Genomic DNA, 23,509 nt, shown 5'->3' with positions numbered 1-23,509 from the left:
GTACAAAATGTGTGGTTGATTTGAATTATATATGGATGTCTAGGTTGTGTAGTACAGTAGTTAGTTTGTGTCATATTCAATTGGCTAATAATAGGGCACGAAGAAAAGTGTCCTGGGGACAAATTGGTCAAATAGTAGCTATCTCCTTCAACCAATAACTCTTCTTCAAGGCAGCTGTTAGAGCCACGAATTCAGCTTCTGTAGTTAGTTGACAATGCAACCGCGCTTTAGAGATTTGACTTCCAACTAATGGCTGCTCCAAACATTGTGAAAATGTAACCAGATTGGAATCTTCTGTTATCAATATTCCCTACAAAATCAGAGTCACAATATCCAATTATCACATCACATTTTTACTCATCAAACCATCCGAACAATATGCCAAAATCACCATTTCAGTGTTCTCTTCCATGGTTGGCCATAAACTTGCTAGTCACACTGCTCTTGTAGAAATCATGGTTGGCCATAAACTTGCTAGTCACACTTATCGATCCTGGTCTTGTAGAAATCATGGCATGCATTCTGACATCTGCTTTGTTGACAACTTGAAGTGTTGGGCCAGTGCAGTTGTTGTCTCCTTTGCATTCTCCATCTTGAATGAACCTCTTCAATAGTCTTGAAACGTAGTCATGTTGACCGAGCCAAATCAACTTTATTTTTCTGTCCCTTACCCATGCTCAATATATATCTTTCAGCCCAAAATAAAATCTAGTTAGTGGCCCATTTGTTTTAAGCTTTTCTTCGAATCGTGGGCAGTCATTAACCTAGAACGAAAGGTTCAACCATTTGCTCGAAAACAACGGCGTTTCCTATTAAAAATGAAACATTTCCTTTTTGGGTCGTCTCATTCAAAATGAAAACATTTCCTAAAATGTAAATACCATCATCTCTACTTTTTCCATATCTCTTACTCCCTCCGTCCACCATTTAAAGAGCTCTTTTGTCATTTTAGTTTTTCCACAATTTATAGAACCATTTACTTTATTCCACTTTTAGTATGCAAATCCCATATTTCACCAACCTTTTTACACTCACAATCCAATATAAAACTAATAGTTTAAATGGGTCCCACAGTCCACACATTTTCTGTAACAGCCCGCCTTCCTAGGGTACAATAAATGCGGCGACTGCTACCAAAACGGACTTTAAGAGTTCGACATAGGCTAGGGTTTTCATTTAAAGAGTTTTGACCAAAACTTTAAAGGAACTATCAGAGCATTAAAACAACAACTTAACCTAGAAGCTTAAATAAGAAAAAGGAAGGTATCGTAAATTACGATCAAAAATCTCAAGAGTATGACATAGTTTCCAAGATAAAAACCATATGATAGTCTAAGGCCTCTAAACCGAAAGGAGAGTGCAAAATATCCAAAATAAATCAAAGTGTTTCAAAATAATTTCAGCGGAAACGACCAAGAGAAAGAGCAGCTATGTATGAAGACACAACTACGCTTGAAGTTCAAAACATCCATCTTAATTAGTTATCATGCTCAACACCCGCCACTGCTCGTCATCGTTCAACCTGCACATAAGGAAAACACATGCAGGGCTGAGTATTTTGAAATACTCAGTGAACTCGTTGCCAAAACGTTTTATAGGTTATGCCACCCTTACGAAGTGAACTCGAGTTTTAAGCAGTAGTTATAAGAGAATATCACGAGTATCACAAAATATATTTTCCATAGACTGGCCAGTCAAACAACTCCCCACTTTTCTCATAAATTTCCACAATCACAATCACAATCTTCCCATGGTGCGACGAAAGTGTGGTCACACTTTTCGCCCACGAGACCGGCCGACTAGCAAGGACGGCTCCCGATCCCCTCGTGTACACATCCTGGTAGGGTTTGCGGCCCATACTCAGACCCGAATTTGTTTAATCATATCCATAGCCCTATAGCCCAATGGAGCGAAATCTCAAACATAGGCATGGCATAACAGTTAAACCACCCTTATTTCTCCACATTCATAGATTTGTACATAAAAGAGTTTAAGAGTAAAGCCCACCTCGACTGCTTAGGTTTCAAGTAAGTTCTTTCCCTTGCTATCCGGCTTTGCAACTGAGGTTTCACCTTTTTAATCACATAGGCACATATTTCAATACAAACTCCTAACTCATGCATGTCTCAACGCTTTTCCCTTTTCCCACCGATCTATTTTAGCATCATTAATCAATCAAGGTCATGTTCATCGCGTAAGTTCCATTCGCATCTCAACTCTAGATCTAATATCAACATGTGTCATACAAGAGTATATTGCCATCATACACACACCACACAAACACAACACACACGTTCACACACGCACGCCACTCACACACACGCCACGCCATACTCATGCATACATATTTCCATATCCCCTTTACCCCACTTTCACTCAACAAGATGCATGAGGGTTCAAGAATACCGATTAATCGGTTAGAAAGAAGAGGAATCGAGTATAAAGAAGAAGATTAATATGAGGATACCTTTTTGAGAAAAACGAACGGTAGAAACGAAGTAAAGACTTGGTTCTTCAAAAATCTTGAGGCTCAAACTCTAATTCTTCTCAAAGGTTGAAGGATTATTGAAGTAAAGTAGAAGAAAATTGAGAGAGAGTGGAGAAGGGAGGGGGGCGAAAATTATGGGGGCTAGGGTTAGGAGCTCCTCTTATTTATAGTGCTCAATAAGATCTTTAGGTAAATAGAATAGAATATTTGGTAAGATTTTATTCTACACAATAAAATAAATAAATATTGTGAAGTAGGGAAGAAGAATGAACAAAAATAGACTAGGATATCAAGGCATGTAATTTTTGAAATATATGGCTCCCAATTAGCCAAGATTTTATTTTGGTATATTTTACGGAGTAGAATAAAATATCGCAGAGCAAAATAAAATAAAAATTCTCCCATTGGAGGAAGGGAAATAGGCGTGTAGTAGCCTTTTAAATAAGGCATGGATTTTTAATATTAACTAAAATGAGATATGGCAAGGTCTCTTGAAGTATGGAAAGATTTGGTAGAATATTTAAATTCTAGGTATGGAAGGAAATCAAACAAGGAATCAATTAAACAAGCAAAATAATATTTCCTTCCCAGCATAGGTGATTTTCAAAAATCACCTAGGAAAATAAGGGGCTCGATTTTTCTCAATAAAAATAAGGAATAATTGGGTTTTGGATTTAATTTGGATAAATATCCCTAGAATTAAATTAAATCTGGAAAAATAGAATTTCTTCTCCAAAAGTCCAAGGGTTCGAAAATCTCAATATTTAGGTGGCTAGTATTTATGGAAATTTTCCCTAATATTCTCACTCACCCTTAAACAAATAATTCACCTCATAATTTAATAAATCACATGCCACGTCACATAGTCAACAAATTTTGACTTTTCAAACTTCTCGGTCAAAGAAACTCATTCACTAAATTCGTTTATCAAATAATTCACATCTCCCACGTCATCAATAATAAATTTTAGGGCTCTAAAATTAGGGTTTGGAAATTCGGGATGTTACATTTTCTCCTTTTACTTTTCTTTACAAAGTCAAACAATTTCTTATGAATTGTTTAAATTGAAAATGAAATATAGTTTTAACTCTAGCAAGCTCCATCTGCAGTAGATCTGACTTATAAATTTAGTAATCATGGAATGCATTCTACGTGTAGTATTATGGGCCTATTCAATTGGGCCGGTCTGCTTCTATTGTAACCAGCCCAAGAGATTGCAGGCTGTTGGAGAATAAGGCCTTAGCCCACTTCACTAATTAACCCTACACGTGTCACTCTCTTGTGGGGTGTGAGAGTTGAGTCTTTTATATACTCCCTTCTCATTCTATTCTTTATTCACTTTTGATTAACACTGCGTGAAGTTAGGGTTTTCTCCTCTCCTCTGTAGATCTTTCTGTTCCTGAGAGATTGTTGATCCCCCTCTGATTCCTGAGTGTGTAAACACGAGTGAGGGTGATTGTGAGTTAAAAAAACTTCTGGTTTTCTAGTCTAAGGGATTTGACCGAATGTGGTGAAGTTTTCTTGAGTTTCAGAGGAGGGTTTCCTGTGGTGATTTGCTGGTACAAAGGCTCTTGATCTTGACTGCAGTCTGTGGGATTGTGTGGTCTAGGGCTTGTGTGGAGACAGTGAAGCAGATCTTGATTTGCTACGGTTTCTCCCGAGGGCAAATCAGTTGGTGAACAAGGGATTGAGGGTCGGATAGTTGTGGCCTGTGCAGTTATACCTGTGCAACTTGAGCCTATTATTTGATCTGAGATTCTTGTAGTTTCTTACTTTCTGGTTTAATTGCTTTGTTTACTTCTTGTTGTGGTGAACGCATTTAATCGGTGTGTTAAGTGTTTCAGGAGTGCTGGAAGATTGAAGGATCAAGATCTAGGAGTTTGGTAGCTAGATCTCTGTGAATTGTTGTATTACTTGTAATAGCTCGGTGTACTTAAACCTTACACTACATACTGCATAACTATAACTACATGAAAGCCGCTTTACTTGCTTTCATTGTTAAATCTATGTGCTCACCTCTTGAAGTTCATTGGAGCTCGTACAGACTGCGGTGTTGTTGCATACAAGGCATTATCGTTTTAATTTTGGAGACGATGCTCTCAAATAGAGGGCACCATCGGGTTGTATCTCGTCTTGGTGAAGTTCTCCTCAACTCGACCATTTACGATTTTATTGTATCACGTAATTTTCAATTTTTTTTATGTTATTCGACAAGCAATATGTATGACACGTTGATGAATCATTTCAAATAAATAACTTTATGGTGGTCCAAACTTTGGGTTGCACTTGTGGTCCAGTTGCTAATATAATTAGATTAACATATATTTAACCTTTTAAAATTTTAAATCGGATAAACCTCGGCATCTATACAAGAAGCAAATAAATAAATAACGATTGTTGCTCTAGTTTCTTTCTATTGTATGAACTACCGCCGTAAGATGACAAAACAACTTTTTGTTTTTTTAATCCAAAGGAATGCGATGTAAACCGGTAATCATTTGTTTTTAAGCCCTAAAGAGGATAAATTATGATTATCAATTTTTCAGGCCGATAGACATTATAGAAGAATAAACCAAAATCAATTAAAAAACTCAACAAAGTTAAGAGAGATGCGTTTTCACTAACGACTACGATAAGGTGGAGATGAAAAGCCACATCACATTTTAATTGATTAATTACGATAAATACAATTATTAGCTTCCATTCTCAATTAAGACAAGTTATCTAGGTTTGTCGTATGTAATGATAGATACCATTACCACGTGAAAGAGCATGTTTACGAGATCCATCATGTAATTGTAATTATGAAATAATTAGTACAATGTAATATGGTTGCTAGTGCGTTTAAAATAAAATATGGAGTACATCCATATGTAGTGAATGAATTTTAGTAAATTAATGCATGTTTTATATAATGAAAAACCTCTTTTCCTTGTTATATTATTGAAAACTTGCACATATTTATGTTGATTTTATATTGTTGTTGAGCTAATATTTCATGTATGGTATCCCAGATTAAAGCTCCGATATGAATCAAATTTCAAGTTCTCAAATTTAAAGAATTACAAAACTTATGAAAATCAATACAAAAAAAAATTAGATTATGACACTTTTAATGCTTTTAATTAAGGATGCTAATTTGTGTCTAATTATACCACCAACGCTTCATAAAAGGTCCTTATTGTTAGTGTCCTAACTAAAATTAGGGGACATAATAGAAGTGTCCTAAGATAATTTGCCTTCAACTTAGAGACGCTTCCTTTTGTGTCCTAAATTATAGTTATTATTAAAATTTTCCAAACTCTAGTAATTTCGTCTCAATTTTTATGTCTTTAAAAGAATATTTTTTTATAGTGAGTGAATTACTCCATAGCTTTAGTAACTTTATATTACTAAAATACTCCTAGAAAATTTTAAAGTTTTTCTAGTACCCATGGCCCTCACCCCAACATTGAAAAATAATATTCCTCTGTCTAGCAGTAGAAGTATCTTTTTACTTTCGGTTCGTCTGTCGATAGAGTTATCAATTAAATTTCACTATAAATAATATTAGGTCTCAGTTTATGCTAACTTAATATATTCAAAATTTCTTTAAAACTAATATCTTAACAGTTAGTATTTTATTTCATTTACATTTTTAAAAAAAAATTTCTTAACATTTCTTAAATCACGTGAGAGATTCGAATCAGATTCAATGAGAATGCTAATACTATACGGAGGTAGTATCATTGTATTTTGTCTTTTAAACAATCTCGTGTCAATACTTTATATTCTTAATCCATAAAACAATAGGTATTGATTATATCAACCCTAGAATTCAAATGGGTTTGCATAGAATTCACTCTTAAATAAATGTATGGTCCCACGCCCACAAATTATTGAACAAAGAGCAAGAAATACCACAATGTTAACTCCTTAAACTGGATCTATAAATAGACATCTTCCTTACTTAGAAAATCACAACAACTTCGAGCAAGAAACACATTCCCTCATTTATAAATTTCTGTAATATATCCTGCAGCCTCTGATTCATCCTCCTTTAATTATATTTTAAGCTTTTATCCATTTAGTTATAACCTTTTTTACATCCCTTCTTGCATTATGGAGTTTTCACTATCTGTCTCATAATATTGCATATTTCTTCTTTCCATTTGTATTTATGCTTGTTATGTACTGTATGTCTGTGAATCATGTTAAAAACATATTTTTGACTCACTATCTGATTTTATTTAGTATATCCCTCCGTCTCAGCATAAGTGAGACGTATTCCTTTTTTGTACGTCTCAACCTAAGTGAGACGTTTCCTTTTTTGGCAACAATCAACTCACTCCTCTCACCTACTTTATCCTCTCATCTCTCCTACTTTATCTTCTCTCTTACTTTATTCTCTCTTTCTCTGTGGAATTACCGATGGCTGACCATCTGTCGGTAACTACTGACGGATATCGGTGTTACCAACGGATTTTCTGTTGGCCATAACTAATAACAAATTACCGACGTGCGCATTACCGACGGACAAATATGTCGATAAAGCAGTTTACCAACCGGAAATTTTGAATTACCCACGGAATTTTCCGTCGGTAAATTTGTTATTTTTGGTAGTGCAATTTTGGTAACCCTGCCTCATAAAATCGTTAATTAAAATCATGTTCATTTTAGATTATTGATTGTTAACAATATAATGGCTGCAGGCTTGAGCATTTCTCTCATCAAAAACTGGTGTTACTAGTTTTTATCACAACAAATTTATACAGTTTCTCATTTAATTTTCAGGGTGGAAGAAACATGGCAACAATCTCTCTTCCAAGGGTGATCGTGATCAAATCGAAAGTGTACGGAAGTAAAGGCCATGCTTACTTCAAGGCTGATGGCGCATCAGTAGTTTTGGGAGAAGAGGACATATTCAGCACGCTCGTCAAGATTGATGTGGAGCGTTCTATCACCAACGCCAAATATGTCAACCTCAAATTCGGCTATTTCAACAGATACTGGCGCCGCAAAGAAAACGACAAATTCATTATTGCTGAATCCAACCAGGCGGAAGAGGACGTCTCAAAGCCCTCCTGCACCTTGTTTGAGCCCGTCAAGGTTGATGATGCCGGGGTGTTTTACTTCAGGCACGTCCAGAGTGGAGGTCGCGTGTTAATGGATGCATCGAGCATGAGGTTTTACGTGGATGAGAAAGCCGGCAATGATGACAAAAGTTACCTAACTTTTGTGGACTGGAATACAATACTTAAACTGCCGAGCAAGGTGGCATTTAAGGGGAATAATGGCAAGTACCTCTTCAGTACAGATACAGCAACGGCACCTTTATTTAAGGCTGAAGATCCTAATGACGAAAGAGCTATCTTCATAGTGGAGATGAAGCCAGACGGACATGTCCGAATAATAGCACCTGCTTGGTTTGGAGGACTTTATGGATTTTCCTTGTCGGGATTGAGCGGTGGACCTGAATATGTGGTAATGTACGCACAAGGCGAGACGAATAAATTACTGGCTTCCAAAATCGATGAGGATTTAATTGCGCTCCGCAGTACAACCAACAATAACTTCTGCCGCATGCAGTATATTGCGAAGTTGAATGAGTATTTTCTCTGCGCAGACACTCCGACTATAACCGATGCCGCCAAACTTAAAGTGGAAGAGCGGGTGCTGGAACGAAAGATCTACAACGTGGTGTATCAGATGCAGTATGCTCGGATATTCAACGAGGCGCCTTATGTGGCAGGCTCAGCCGTGCTTATCAACGACAAGCCTCTGGCGGCTTCCATGCAGGCCGAAGTTGAATACACAGACGAGAGATCTTATTCTTTCAGCCGAAGCCAATCGTTGACTGGAAGCTTCAGCACCACCATCGAAGCTAGTGTGCCCTTCATTGCAAGTGTATCGATTACAGCGGGATTTGAGATAAATAAGGCGTTTCAGTGGGATGAGACCACAACAACTTCAACCACCGTAAAAGGAACTGCGATGGTTCCTGTGCCTGCCATGTCTAGCGTTACGGTTGATTATGTAGGAACAAGAGGCACCTGCAACATTCCTTTTTCTTACACTCAGGAAGACAGGAGCTCCTCCGATGCCCAAATTTCTTACACCGATCACGTTGATGGTACTTACACCGGCGTCAGCTATTACAGCTTCAGCTTCCATGTCAGAGAAACCAAGTCACTCTGAGCTACTACTTGTGTCCCAAACATCCATTACCTTTTATTGTTTTCTCTTAAGTTATGTGCTTTGTTTCGTTTCCTTTTCTTGTCGTTATGCTAATAATCTCCAGATGCATGTATGTATCTGATGATCCGATGTTGCTTCATATGTACAAAATGTGTGGTTGATTTGAATCATATATGGATGTCTAGTTTGTGTAGTAAAGTAGTTAATTTGTGTAATATTCAATTGGCTAATAATAGGGCAGCTGGTGTGCCCTTCATTACAAGTATATCGATTACAATGGGTTTTGACATAAGTGAGGAATTGCAGTGGGATGAAACCACAAAAACTTCAACCACTATTAAAGGCTCTGCGATGGTTCCTGTGCCTGCCATGTCTACCGTTACAGTTGATTTTGTGGGAACAAGAGGCACCTGCAACATTCCTTTTTCTTACACTCAGGAAGACAAGAGCTCCTCCGATGCCCAAATTTCTTACACCGATCACGTTGATGGTACTTACACCGGCGTCAGCTATTACAGCTTCAGCTTCCATGTCAGAGAAACCAAGTCACTCTGAACTACCACTTGTGTGCCAAACATCCATAGCATTTTACTATTTTATTTTATTTTTGTTCATTTGTGTGCTTTGTTTCATGAGCTTTCGTTTCCTTTTGTCGTCGTTATGCTAATAATTTCCAGATACACGTATGTATCTGATGATTCGATGTTGCTTCATATGTACAAAATGTGTGGTTGATTTGAATCATATATGGATGTCTAGTTTGTGTAGTAAAGTAGTTAATTTGTGTCATATTCAATTGGCTAATAATAGGGCAGCTGTTAGAGCCATGAATTCAGCCTCTGTAGTTGACAATGCAACCACGCTTTGGGATTTGACTTCCAACTAATGGTTTCTCCAAACATTGTGAAAATGTATCTAGATTGGGATCTTCTGTTATCAATATTTCCTACAAAATCAGAGTCACAATATCCAATTATCACATCACATTTATACTCATCAAAATCGTCCCAACAATATTCCAAAATCACTATATCAGTGTTCTCTTCCATGGTTGGCCATAAACTTGCTAGTCACACTTATCGACCCTGGTCTTGTAGAAATCATGGCATGCATTATGCTTCCCATTATATTAGCATAGGGATTCTTTTGGGCCTCTACTTTGTTGACAACTTGAAGTGTAGGGATGCCCGATCATGCCCGAGCCTGATCTCGGCCGATCGGGCGTGAGATCGGGCATCCATTGTGGATGCTCTAAAGAGGATCAATTATAATTATCATTTTTTCAGGCCGATAGACATTATAGAAGAATAAACCAAAATCAATTAAAAAACTCATCAAAGTTAAGAGAGATGCGTTTTCACTAATAACTACGATAAGTGGAGATGAAAAGCCACATCACATTTTAATTGATTAATTACGATAATTACAATATTAGTTTCTATTCTCAATTATGACAAGTTAACTAGGTTTGTCGTACTCGTATGTAATGATAGATACCATTACCACGTGAAGAGCATGTTTTCGAGATCCATCATGTAATTGTAATTATGAAATATTTAGTATAATGTAATATGGTTGCTAGTGCGTTTAAAATAAAATATGGAGTACATCTATACGTAGTGAATGAATTTCAACAGGTACTGGCGGCGCAAAGAAAACGACAAATTCATCGTTGCTGAGTCCGACCAGCCCGAAGAGGACGTCACAAAGCCCTCCTGCACCTTGTTCGAGCCCGTCAAGGCTGATGATTCCGGCGCCTTCTACTTGAGGCACGTCCAGAGCGGGGCCACGTGTCGCTGGATGGGTCCACCATGGCCTTTTACGTGAACGAAAGTTCCGGCGATGACGGCAAAAGTTACCTGACTTTCGTGGACTGGAATACATTAGTTAAATTGCCGGCAAAGGTAGTGATACGTATCTCTATTATTTTATTAATATATTATTGATTTTGCATATTTTTCTCACATGTGCATTAAAATGCTAACTTTTCTTAAATTGTTAACTTGCTAACTCATTAACGTAGTTTATTAAAAATGTCAATACGATCACATTAAAATGTCGACAAATATTTTTGTTGGCATTTTAATAAACTGTGTTGACATTTAAATATCAATGTTAACATAATGTATTAAAATATCAACTTAAGTTTATGTTGACATTTCAACATCTTCATGTTGACATTTTTAATACATTGCATTTATGAGTTAGCAACGGATCACACCCCTTTTCTCAAATACTCCCTCCGTCCACGAATAAGAGTTCCGTTTTTTCCATTTTGGTCCGTCCACGAATAAGAGTCTCGGTTCATAATTACCATAAATGGTAAAGAGACCCCACATTCCACTAACTCATTTCACTCACGTGTCATTTAAAACTAATATATACAAGTGAGACCCTTATTCCACTAACTTCTTCCACCCACTTTTCTTAACATTTCTTAAAACCCGCGCCATTTAAAAATGGGACTCTTAATCGTGGACGGAAGGAGTATCTCTTAGGATCTTTATTTTCTTGTTATGGAAAAATTTCCCTTACCAAGATTCCGGCATCGCGATTGCGGTCGGCAGAGAGATAAAAGGTAGTCGTGGGAGCTTTACCATTCGATCAAACCAAAAACAATATAGAATTGAAATAAAAACGTGAAAATAAAACAAGGATAACTATATTTCTGGATAGATTGAGAAGAATACAGTGTCTTCTATTTACTCCCACCGTCCATGATTAAATGTCTCATATTTGACCAGCACGGGTTTTAAGAAATTGTTTGACCGTATCAGGTGGCCTTCAAGGGGGATAACGGCAAGTATTTCTCAACATACGCCATACCATTATTTGAACTCGAAGATCCCAACGACGACAAAGCAATCTATACCGTGGAAATGAGGCCAGATAGATACGTCCGAATTACAGCCCCCGAAGTGGCCTATGAAGGATACGAAGGATCTTCACTGGTAGTAGTAAACGGTGAGCCAGAATTCAGGGTAATGTTCTCGAAAGTCGAGCTGAACAAACTCTGGCCTTCCGAAATCGACGAAAATTCAATCGCTCTCCGCAGTACAGCCAACAACAACTTCTTCCGTATACGATCTACTCCCGCTCTCCCTTACTATCTAAGCGCAGACGTCCCGACTATAACCAAGGAAGCCATAATCAAAGTGGAAGAGCCCGTGCTGGGACGGAAGATCTACAATGTGGTGTATCAGATGGAGTATGCTCGGATTTTCAACGAGGCGCCTTATTTGGCAGGCTCGGCCACGCTGATTAATGACAAAGATGACATGGCTTCGATGCAAGCATTGGTTTCATACAGACGAGAGATCTTATACTTTTAGCCGGAGCCTATCGCTGGGTGCAGGGTCAGCACCACCATCGAAGCGGGCGTGCCCTTCATTGAGAAGGCGTTGATTACGGTGAGTTATGGGATAAGTGGGACGTTCAAGTGGGAGGTAACTGTTAGAAATGATGGTGAAGTGAAGAATGGTGTTGAAAGAAATGAAGGCACGTTGCCTGGTGAGCTGGCACATGTTGAAGCGGGACCACTGAGTGCACGAGATAATAATGTTATCAACCACACTAGAGTGAAGCTTGAAGAATATGCCGTTAATTGTACGGAGCTGGACCACAAGAGGACGTGGAAGGATGTGTTGATAGCTGCTTCAGTGAAGAAGGATTAATTAAGTTTCTGTTGTGATTAGCATAAGATTAGAGAAAGATTCTAGATTGTTCTTAGTTGCAGTATAAGTATGCAGAGTCTATTTTCTGAGATCTCGAATCAATGAAACAAGGTTATGCTATTTTGAGTATTCAATACAAATCGCCTTTCTCCTTCATTATGGTTCTTGTTGTTTTCTTTCATGGTATAGAGCAGGATCTTTTTGATCCTGACTCTAGGGACCTACCTTTGTTCTCTATCTTGTTTTGAACATGGCGGAATCAAACGATTCAAATGCCAACTGAACCCCTCTATCTTCTTTACCTATTTTATTACAACTTCCACCAATATCAGTGAAGCTTACGGATGGAAACTTCCTTATGTGGCAACAGCAGGTTGAGGTATTTGTTTGGGGCTATGGATTGGAGGGCTTTCTCACTGGAGAAGTTGTTCCACCGCCTCAGATGTTGCAGGATCCAGCTCAAGGCACGGTAGTGCCGAACCCAACTTTCATCACTTGGCAGAGGCAAGACCGGAGGTTAGCCGGATGGCTATTGTCTTCACTCTCGGAGGGAGCACTCGTCCTCGTGGTTGGACTGAGATCTACAAAAGATATATGGCGAGCCTTGGAGACAAATTTCGCAAGCAGATCCATGGCGAAGGTTATGCAATATCGCCAACAAATGCGGAATCAAAGGGAGGATTCACTTCCTATGAGCGAGTTCCTCACCAAAATGAGAACATGTTTTGATCTTCTCGGATCGGTTGGATGTAGAGTGTCGGATGGAGAGCAAATCCTTCATATCTTAGCAGGCCTCGGACAGGATTATGATCCGGCCGTGTGTTCGATCACCTCCAGATATGAACCTTGGACTATAGCGGATGTCTGTGCATTCTTGCTCTGTTTTGAGTCAAGAATGGAGGCAACTAGAGCCCATGCCACCAGTGTAGAGGGTTCTCCGCCCTCTCTCAACCTAGTCCAACAATCTGGGCAGAAGAAAGATGGAGCTCCCTTCAACAACAAGTTTGAACAAAATGATGGGAGAGGTGGATCTAGGAACCAAAGAAGAGGGCGAGGAAGAGGCTGGGGTTTCGGTATGAGTGGAAAAAAAATCGTATGTCAACTCTGTGATAAGCCGGGGCATTCGGCGGCTAAATGTTGGCACAGGTTCGAGCAAAACTTCACTCCACCGCAAGCACAAATGAGGCCAAATCAACCATCTCAGCAGCAGACTTACTAAAGTCCCTCAGCACATTTGGTGCAATCTGCGGCAAGGTCCCCGCCTGCTCTCTCGCTTGGGAATTCGTCTGAGTATAATTATGATGCAGGGACCTTGCCCAGCTGGTATCCTGACTCCGGAGCATACAATCATGTGTCTAATGATCTCAACAATCTCAACATTAGCACAGAATATACCGAAGGTAAAAATCTTCTTCTTGGTAATGTGGATGCTGTTAATATTTCACACATAGGAGAGTTAGTCATTCAGCCACACTCTTCAAAATTTTCAAGAAAATTACATCTTAGAAATTTGCTACATGTGCCTAATATCACAAAGAATCTCCTTAGTGTTTCTCAGTTTGCAAGAGACGACTCAGTTTTCTTTGAATTTCACCCTGCAAATGGTTTTGTCAAGGATTTGCAAACCAAGGAAATCGTGCTCAAGGGAAATATTGATAGAGGCCTCTATCACTTCTTTGTAGATCAATCTCCAATCAAAGGATGCACTGGCTCCAATATTTCCAGTCTTCCCTCCATTCCAGAAGAGCCAGCTGCTCATTATCTGCACTTGCAAACTTCAGATTCTAGTAGTAGTTCAGTTGTTAGCTCAGGTTTAGATTTAGCCTTGTGGCACAGTAGACTTGGGCATCCTACTCTAGATGTTGTGAAGCATGCTTTGAATAGTTGTAATATCCCCTATCTATCAATGAAAAATTCCTCTCTTTGTGATCCATGTTCTGTGTCAAAGGCACATAGATTGCCTTACTCTCAGTCTAGCTCTCTCCATGATGCTCCTCTTGAGTTAATTCACAGTGACCTTTGGGGACCATCACCCGTCCAGAAATGGTTTTTCTTATTACATCTCCTTTGTTGATCATGCTACTAGATTCACTTGGATCTATTTACCGAAGCATAAATCTGATGTCTACACTGTTTTTAAGCAATTCAAAGCTTTAGTTGAAACTAAGTTTTCTTCCAAGATTAAGATTTTACAATCTGACTGGGGTGGAGAGTTTCAAGGGTTGTCTTCTTTTTTAAAGGAGTGTGGTATTCTTCATAGAGTTTCTTGCCCTTATAGACCTCAACAAAACGGCTTGGCAGAGAGAAAACACAGACATATAGTGGAAATTGGGCTAGCTCTTCTCTCACAAGCCTCTCTTCCTCACAAATTCTAGGATGATGCCTTTCTCACAGCCACTTTTCTGATAAACATGATGCCTTCTAAAATCATCAAAAATGTTTCACCATTTGAGAAACTCCATTCTTGCAAGCTGACTACTCTTCCCTCAAGGTTTTTGGTTGCTTGTGTTACCCTCTCCTCAGACCTTACAATAAACACAAACTAAACTATAGGTCAGTCAAAAGCAACCTTTTTGGCTTACAGCTCCTCACATAAGGGATACAAGGCCTTACTTCCTGATCGTCGGGTGATAGTGAAGGGATATCATTTTTGATGAACTTACTATTCCTTATTACTCAATCTCCGAGAAAGGTATTGACCGTTTCCCATCCACCTCAGAGTCACCTATCATATCATCACCTTCTTTTCTGATTTCTTGCCCTCCACCACCACCATCTTCACCTCCTGTTATTGGTCTCATTCCCTCTAAATCATCTTCTCAGTCAGACCCATTGACTCAACTTTATTTTACCCAAATAATACCCGCAAGTGTACGGGGTTATCGTAGCAAACAACAAGCAAGAGTATATCGTATTCGACAGAGACAAATTAGTGTAAGCCTAAGTACCACGAACAAATTTCAACTACTATCCAGACGATCCAGATTTTTGGTTTGAAACTAACACTACTAAAAGCATATAAACAAAGATTAAAAAGAAAAGCACTTAAACAAGAGAACAAAGAAGCAAGTTGCAGATAGAGATGAAGAAATATGCAGAATTCAAGGACCCGATGCACAACTCATAGCCTTACCCAATTGACATTAAATTACCATTTAAAGTCTCCAGAATTGTTGAGTCATTCACATATATGAATTTAACCCTTTCCCAAGGTGAGAAATCCGCAGATTAAGTGTAACAATTGAAGTCCCCTTCTAATTCTTAGACTTAACTCCCAACAGATCGATTAGATTAATGACCTCACTCAGAATCTCAACTCTCCCGAGTTTTATTGAATTAAGGTGTGAATTATTCCTATTTCCAGACTAATTATTTCACCTCCCGATTACTCTAAGAAACCCTACACTACTAATTGGTGATCAAGCAATTGACAGGAAAAAGCGTAGGAATAATCCAAACAATTACAAGAGCTAGATAAAAACAAAGTCAATTGGATTAAAATTATGAATCTATGCATCTTCACCAAGAATTCTACATAAAAGAAGTTTAGCTACTCATATTCATGGAAGAAAACAAGTCTAAACTAAAGAAAACAATGGAAAACATGATAGAGGCTGATTGGATTTCAAAATCTCCAGTAAATATTGTCTCAAACCAAGGCTGCTGCACATCCACATATTTTGTAACTTTTTCTACACATTCTTAACAAAATGGTCAACATACCAACATAATAGAGAAGTAGATATAAACACGCCTAATAATAGACGAAATATGCTCAAATTCATACAAAACCACCCTCTAAAACCATGTAAAATCTAATATGTCAACTCCCCCAAACTTACATAATTGCTAGTCCTCGAGCAATGAAGAGAAAAAAATGCATGGTTTACCATAAGCTTGCTCAATGTCTAACCTCTCCTCTACCTCGTGTGACAATAAATCAAGAGTCCGGAAGGTCTGTGATTTAGGTTATAATGTAGGCTCTTTGGTAAGGTGAGGAAATATTTGGCTAAAGTGACTGAAATTCCCAAAATGTAAAATCCCAAGAAATCACAACAATCAACTTTTAACTTCAACCATTTTCAAAACACTTCTCGATAATAACTAGACTTTGTCTAATTTCTTCCCAACTTCCAAAGACCTCAAATTTTTCTCTATATAAATTTTTTTTTTCTTGTTGTTGGTTATCGTCGTTGGCTCGACGTCCACCATGAGTTGCATCATGTCACGCCATAAATGGTGGTGTTAGATTTTCTGTCAATCTTGGAAGCATTGGAAGCATATGATCTTGCCAATCTCTTTTTCCACTAAGTATTCTTCAGAGCTCCATCAGAAATTTTGGTTTCCACTTCGGGTGAATTTTCAGCTTTTGTTTTCTTCTCCTTCACTTTAGAATTCGATGCCGCCTTTCCTTTAGAAATTGATCCACCACATGAACCAAACATCCACCGCGGCAAAGAAAAATCCCCAAATGTGGACTCAATTTCTTGTGCCTTTTGGACCTCTACAACATGCACAGCTTTGCACTCCTTCTTAACAAGTTCCTCTTCATCACGACTCTTCATAGCATTATAGATAGATAAGATGGCATTTGTTGCCCATATGAAGAGTGAGCTCTCCCCTTGCTATATCTATCAATGTTTTTCCCGTTGAAAGGAATGGACGCCCCAGGATAAGCGGTACATTCACGTCTTCTTCCATATTCAACACTACAAAATCGACGGGAAATATGAAGTCGTGTACTTTCACAAGAACGTCCTCAACAATTCCTTTAGGATAGGTGACGGTTCTTTATGAAAAACGATAATGGCATCAAATTTATGCTCGCCCCCAGATCACAAAGTGCCTTTGTTTATCTGTCATTTCTAATGACGCATGAATGTTGAAACTCCCAGGATCTTTAAGCTTGACCGGTAGCTTTTTCTGAATTATGGCACTACAGTTTTCAGATATGTTCACAATCATTCCTTGAAGTGCCTCCACCAATGGGATATTCAAGTTCACCTTCCTAAAGATGTTTAAGAACCTCGAGAACTGAGCATCTGTCTTCTTCTTCTGAACACGTTGAGGATAAGGGATCCTCACTTCAGCTAGAGTATGAGCTGTATGTGGTGCGGGTGAAGGTATAGCCGTGTTCTCCTTAGGTTGAGTAAAAATTTGCACTGTCTCATCTTCTTCGACCAATTCCTCCTCTTCAGCTCTCTTTTATGCTACTCTACCATCATTCTCGGATGGTATTGATGGTCCCTCGTAGTTTGTTCCACTCCTCAGATGTATAGCTTTGAAACCATGACAACCTCAACGTCGGTTACGGCTACCGGGATAGTTCCCGTGCCTGGGAAGAGTAAGGTTATTGTGGATTACGTTGGAACAAGAGGCACCTGCAATACTCCTTTACTCTTACACTCAGCAAGACACGAGTTCCATCGATGGAAAAATTGTTAATACGATTCTTTATGATGGTATCTATAGTGGCGTCAGTTATTACAATTTCAGCTTCTCTATCAGAGAGATTAAGTCACTCTGATCATCCATAACCTTTGTTGCTCTTGTTGTGGTTTTTGTTTGTGTGCTTTGTTTCAGTTACTTTTTTTCAACTTTGGGTTGCCTTTTGTTGTTGGTGTGCTACTAATTCCAGATACATTTATGTGTCTGATGATGTACTTATAAAATAAATATGGATGTGTCAATATCATTGTGTTTGATTTGAATTATGGATGTTTCAATTAAGAACTCTGTCTCTCTTCAATAATCCCTTTATTAAGATTTATAAAGAACTTGTTACGGACTCAATTCCCACATCGGTTGTGAGAACAACTGGTATGGGGTATATAGACTAAATGAGCTTTTTCCCCTAACAGACTAGTCTTTTGGGCTGAGTTCTCCTGTTTGGTGCCGACTCAGAGTTGTGGCTGGGCAAAGAATTCGCCGTGACCAACGAGAACTCGGAGTGGTGGCCTAGCAAAGAACCAGCCATGACGGACGTTGGCTTTTAAAGGAGGGTCAAATGTTACGGACTCAATGACCAACAAGGACGTTGACCCTTAAAAGAGGGTCGAATGTTACGGACTCAATTCCCACGTCAGACTAGTCTTTTGGGTTGAGTTCTTTTGTTTGATCCTTAACAGTATTGGGCTCCTTATCAGTACTAGGCTGAGTTCTTATGTTTGGTCCTTATCAGTACTCCAATACGTTCTAATTCTATGGCGAAAATTTGGTTATTTCTTTGAAGCGTTTCGTCGGGCTGAGTTCTTCTGTTTGGTCCTTATCAAAACTCCAATGCATTCTAATGCTATGGCGAAAATTGAGGTGTTTCTTTGAATTTCGTCGAACAGTTGGAGGGAACCCCGGTCCAAGAGCAAACAAAATATCAACCGATTTGTCGATGATTTTCTTGGAAGATTCAACCTTTTGTATCCAAAGCATTGATTGAAACATAAGGAATCCAAAAAATACACGTAATTAATTGGATTAACTAGAATTCAGCCGAAATTCGAAACGAGATTTGTTTCTGAAGAACGAGGGAATTGGTTCTGTATTACTTTCTTAATCATAAAATGTGAAGTGATTACAGTCTTTATAGGCAAGACACTATGTACATATGGTAAATACAATCAATGGAAATCTCCCTAATTTTGGGACGAGATCAATTAGGAATCAATCATATTAATTCCTATGATTTCTTTCCAACACTCCCCCTCAAGTTAAGTAACGGGATTCCTAATACTTCTCTGAACGACTTTGAGTTTACTGCTTTAGTCAAGATATCTGTCAACTGATCTTCTGACTTAACAAACGGCAACTCAACAATCTTGCCCTCAATCTTCTCTTTGATGAAGTGTCTATCAACCTCCACATGCTTAGTTCTGTCATGCTGGACTGGATTCTCAGAAATGCTGATCGCGGCTTTATTATCACAGAACAACCTACAAGGTTTTTGCACATAAAGATCAAGCTCTGTCATGAGCCTTTTTATCCATAGTATTACGGTGAGACCACTCTTGATTCCTCGAAACTCTGCCTCCGCGCTTGAGAGCGCGACTACCTTCTGCTTTTTGCCCCTCCAAGTAACAAGGTTTCCCCCAACAAATGTGAAGTATCCCGCAGTGGATTTTCTGTCATTTGGATTTCCTGCCCAATCTGCATCAGTAAAACCGTTAATTTCCATGTGTCCATGTTTCTTGAACAATAATCCATGTGTAGCAGTCCCTTTCAGGTACCGGACAATTCTCAGTACGGCCTCCCAATGATCTTCTTGTGGTGAGTGCATAAACTGGCTTACTACTCCCACAGCATATGCTATATCTGGTCTGGTATGAGAAAGGTAGATGAGCTTCCCTACTAGCCTCTGATATCTCTCCCTGTCAGTAAGTTTTGCACCTTCTACTATTTGCAGTCCATGGTTCTGTATCATCGGAGTGTCTACAGGCTTGCAGTCTATCATTCCAACTTCAGCCAGAAGGTCCAAAATATACTTTCTCTGGTTGATGAAGATCCCGTGATCCGATCTTAGAACTTCAATTCCCAAGAAATATTTGAGGAGACCCAGATCCTTCATTTCAAACTCTTTGAACAAGTTCTTCCTCAACTCACCAATCTCTTCTTCATCATCCCCGGTGATGATCATGTCGTCAACATATATGATAAGGCAGGTGATCTTCCCATTCTTCTTTTTGAGAAACAATGTGTGGTCCGAGTTACTCTGTTTGTAGTCATACTTCTTCATTACTTCAGTGAACCTCCCAAACCAGGCTCTCGGTGACTGTTTCAGTCCATATAGTGTCTTCTTAAGTTGGCATACTTCCCCAGGCTGAAAATCTTCCGTGAAACCAGGAGGGGGGATTATGAATACTAGTTTAGGCAACTCCCCGTGTAAGAAGGCATTCGTCACATCAAACTGGTGAAGAGGCCAATCTTTGTTTGCTGCGATAGAGAATAGTACTCTCACTGTGTTGATCTTTGCCACTGGGGAGAAAGTCTCCGAGTAGTCGACTCCATACGTCTGAGTGTACCCCTTTGCCACAAGTCGCGCCTTGTACCTATCAATTGACCCATCTGATCTTCGTTTGATTGTAAACACCCATCTACATCCAACGGGTCTTACTCCCTCTGGCAGTTTCCCTTTCACCCAAGTATTGTTTTTCATCAAGGCCTTCATTTCTGTGAACATGGCCTCCCTCCAATGCTTATGTCTCATTGCTTCCTCAGCCGTCTGTGGAATTTCCTCTTCCTCATATAGCGCTGCTTCAAAAGCACGTGCCATCTTGGTCAAATTTCCCTGCACAAAATTGGCTATCCCATATCTGATCTTTGCACCAATCTTCTCGGGGGAATATTTCTTTGGTGGAATGCCCCAAGTACTTCTATATGGGAGTACATATCTCCCGGTATCACCATCGACAGTGTTATCCTCAATTTCTGCACTGTTAGTAGTAACTACAGTTTCATCCATAGAGTTGGGGCATACCTCGGATATTGGTTGAGGGGGATCAGGAGGCAATGGTTGAGTTGACTCTGGTGGAGAGGCCTGCTCGGCGACAGTGACAACTGTCTCTGGTGGATCCTCAATCAAAGGGCTTGGAGGTGGCACAAACCAACTTAGACAGTCCCCATAATTATTTTTAGGATTTTGCCCCCCCCCCCCCCCCGACTGCTAAGGTGGTGAGGGTAATAGGATTCAGTTTCTAAGAAATTGCAATTTATAGTGGTGACAATTTTCTTAGTATTAGGATCAAAACATCTGTAGCCCTTCTGGTTTATCCCATACCCCACGAAAACACATTTGGTTGCACAAGGGGATAGTTTGGTTCGCTCGTGTTTGAGAATGTGAACATAAACAGTACACCCAAAAACTTTTGGTGTCATGCTAAAAGATTCAGGCAGTTTGGCTTGTTTGGAAAGGATATCAAGGGGGTTTTTTTTGTTTAGAATTTTGGTGGGTAATCTGTTAATGAGGTAGACGGAAGTGGCTATAGCTTCGGGCCAAAGGAAGGTCGGGACTTTAGATTCGATCATGAGAGCTCGGGTGACTTCTAGAATGGTTCTATTTTTTCTCTCAGCTACCCCATTTTGTTCGGGTGTGTATGCACATGAGGTTTGGTGTATAAGGCCTTTCTCTCTAAAAAATTCAGACATGGTATTATTAACAAATTCTTTCCCATTATCTGATTGAAGGATTTTTATGGTTGTCCGAAACTGGGTTTGGATCATATGGAAGAAAAGGATAAATTTTTCGGCTACCTCAGATTTGTGTTTCAAAAAATAAATCCAAGTCATTCTAGTGCAATCATCAATAAAGGTAACAAAGTATCGAAAACCATTTCCCCCAATAATAGGTGCAGGACCCCAAACATCAGCATGCACTAAATCAAATATGAATTTCATACGAGTATCTGAAGGTTTGAAAGATTGTCTGTGGCTCTTGGCCAAAACACATGTCTCACACGAAAAATTCTTAGGAATTGTAAAATCAGGAAACAAAAGGTTAAAATAACCCGGGGATGGATGTCCAAGTCTTCTGTGCCACAGCCAAGCCTCCTCTTTCGTGGACCCGTGAGCCAGCATCGCACTGCCATGTTGAGCTACCCCGTCCACGTAGTAGAGTCCTTGGTCCTCAGTGCCACGCCCAACGATCCTCCTCGTCCGAATATCCTGTAAAATGCAAAAACTTGGATGCATAAGGAGTGTACAATTTAGCTCCCGTGTTACATGACTCACTGACATCAATCTCTGAGACAAACTTGGAACAAACAAACAATTTGATAATCGAAGAGTTGGGGAAATTTCTATAGTTCCTGCCCTGCCACAGTGATTAGTTCCCCATTTGCAATTGATGTAAGTTTTTGTAATTTCACTGAAGTTACAAAAATCGGCTCCCACAGGAGTCATAGTATCAGTGGCTCCACAATCGAAAATCCAGCCTTTTCTATCAATTTTATCACTGTTTTGCACATTAAATGCAGCGGAAAAATTCATAAGAGTTGCAAAACGGTTTCTAACACCAATTTGACCAAATTCTGGGGTGATTTCGGAATTAAAGACATTTGTAGGGGTCTTATCATGAAACACCAAGTCAGGGGGCCTTTTTTTGTGAGGCTGGAGTTTATTTTGGGATTTATAGGGAATATAAGGAGTAGAGTGCAATAAAGAAAATTTATTAGGATTTGGTGAATCACCAAATCCTCTACCTCCTGTTATCGTTCCGCCTCCTCCCCAATTCGGCGATTCCGCCGCTCCAGTTCGTTCCAAGAAATTCCCGACCCGAATCTCGCTGCCCACGCCGCCGCCACCACCGCTAGCATTGTTTTCCGGATGGGGGGCGTTCCCCTGCTGGTTTCCGCCTCCGATTACCCCTCCTCTGTTCTGGATTGGGGCGATTTGTCGTTGCCTTGTTTCGGCGATCCCAACCACGGAGAATTTCGCCTGAGCTCTCGCCTTTTGCCTCTCATTCCACCACTCTGGATATCCCACCCGAAGGAAACAAGTATCCCTCGTGTGCTTGTTCTTCCCGCAGTGGGAGCACCACAGCTTGCTCTTGTCCGGCTTTGGTGGTTCATCGGTGCTACGAGAGTGCCCTCTCCTTCCTCCTATCGCGACTCTCATTAGTCGTGACCTTAACGGGTAGTCTTCCCGTTCAATTTGAACGTCACGGTAACGTTCTTACTTGACCTCAGTTTCGAGGATTCGGTTGGTTTTTTATCATATGTATCTGACATGTTTGTGGTATAGAACCTGGTTTCTGGTTTCCGAGTTGGTTTCTGCCTTTTGGTCGAGATTTGGTATTGGTGGGGCTAGGATGAAATTTTTCTAAGCCCTAATTCCTGCTCTGACGCCATGAAGAACGAGGGAATTGGTTCTGTATTACTTTCTTAATCATAAAATGTGAAGTGATTACAGTCTTTATAGGCAAGACACTATGTACATATGGTAAATACAACCAATGGAAATCTCCCTAATTTTGGGACGAGATCAATTAGGAATCAATCATATTAATTCCTATGATTTCTTTCCAACCGTTTCAAACAATATTTAGAAAATTTTACCGAATTCCTTGAATGATCCAAATAGCCGAAGGAGAACGACGAAGAAACACATATGTAATTCAAATAAAGCGAAAATCATGTAGGCACTTCATCAAACATTTTAATGGTAATGTCTATCCTTCAAATTC

At 39.5% G+C, this 23,509-nt stretch overlaps 1 protein-coding gene and 1 pseudogene across 1 annotated transcript; both read left to right on the top strand.

Annotated features, from left to right (window-relative positions):
• Positions 1 to 6,446: 6,446 nt before the first annotated feature.
• On the top strand, positions 6,447 to 9,437 carry LOC125203488 (uncharacterized). The gene is made up of 2 exons (XM_048101840.1): positions 6,447 to 6,493; positions 7,262 to 9,437. The coding sequence occupies exon 2, from the start codon at positions 7,274 to 7,276 to the stop codon at positions 8,663 to 8,665; it is 1,392 nt and encodes a 463-aa protein (XP_047957797.1). The 5' UTR covers positions 6,447 to 6,493; positions 7,262 to 7,273; the 3' UTR covers positions 8,666 to 9,437.
• On the top strand, positions 8,942 to 17,866 carry LOC148923493 (uncharacterized; annotated as a pseudogene).
• The last annotated feature ends 5,643 nt before the right edge of the window (positions 17,867 to 23,509 follow it).

The sequence above is a fragment of the Salvia hispanica genome, chromosome 6 (assembly GCF_029641045.1).
Source record: "Salvia hispanica isolate PSC_SH4W2 chromosome 6, Shi_PSC_v1, whole genome shotgun sequence".
Lineage (NCBI taxonomy): Eukaryota > Viridiplantae > Streptophyta > Magnoliopsida > Lamiales > Lamiaceae > Salvia > Salvia hispanica.
Note: the sequence above shows the minus strand (reverse complement) of the source record. Positions and strands in the feature narration are given on the sequence as shown.

Coding starts and splice junctions, on each gene's coding strand:
- LOC125203488 (XM_048101840.1), top strand. CDS start 7,274: ATGGCAACAATCTCTCTTCCAAGGGTGATCGTGATCAAATCGAAAGTG.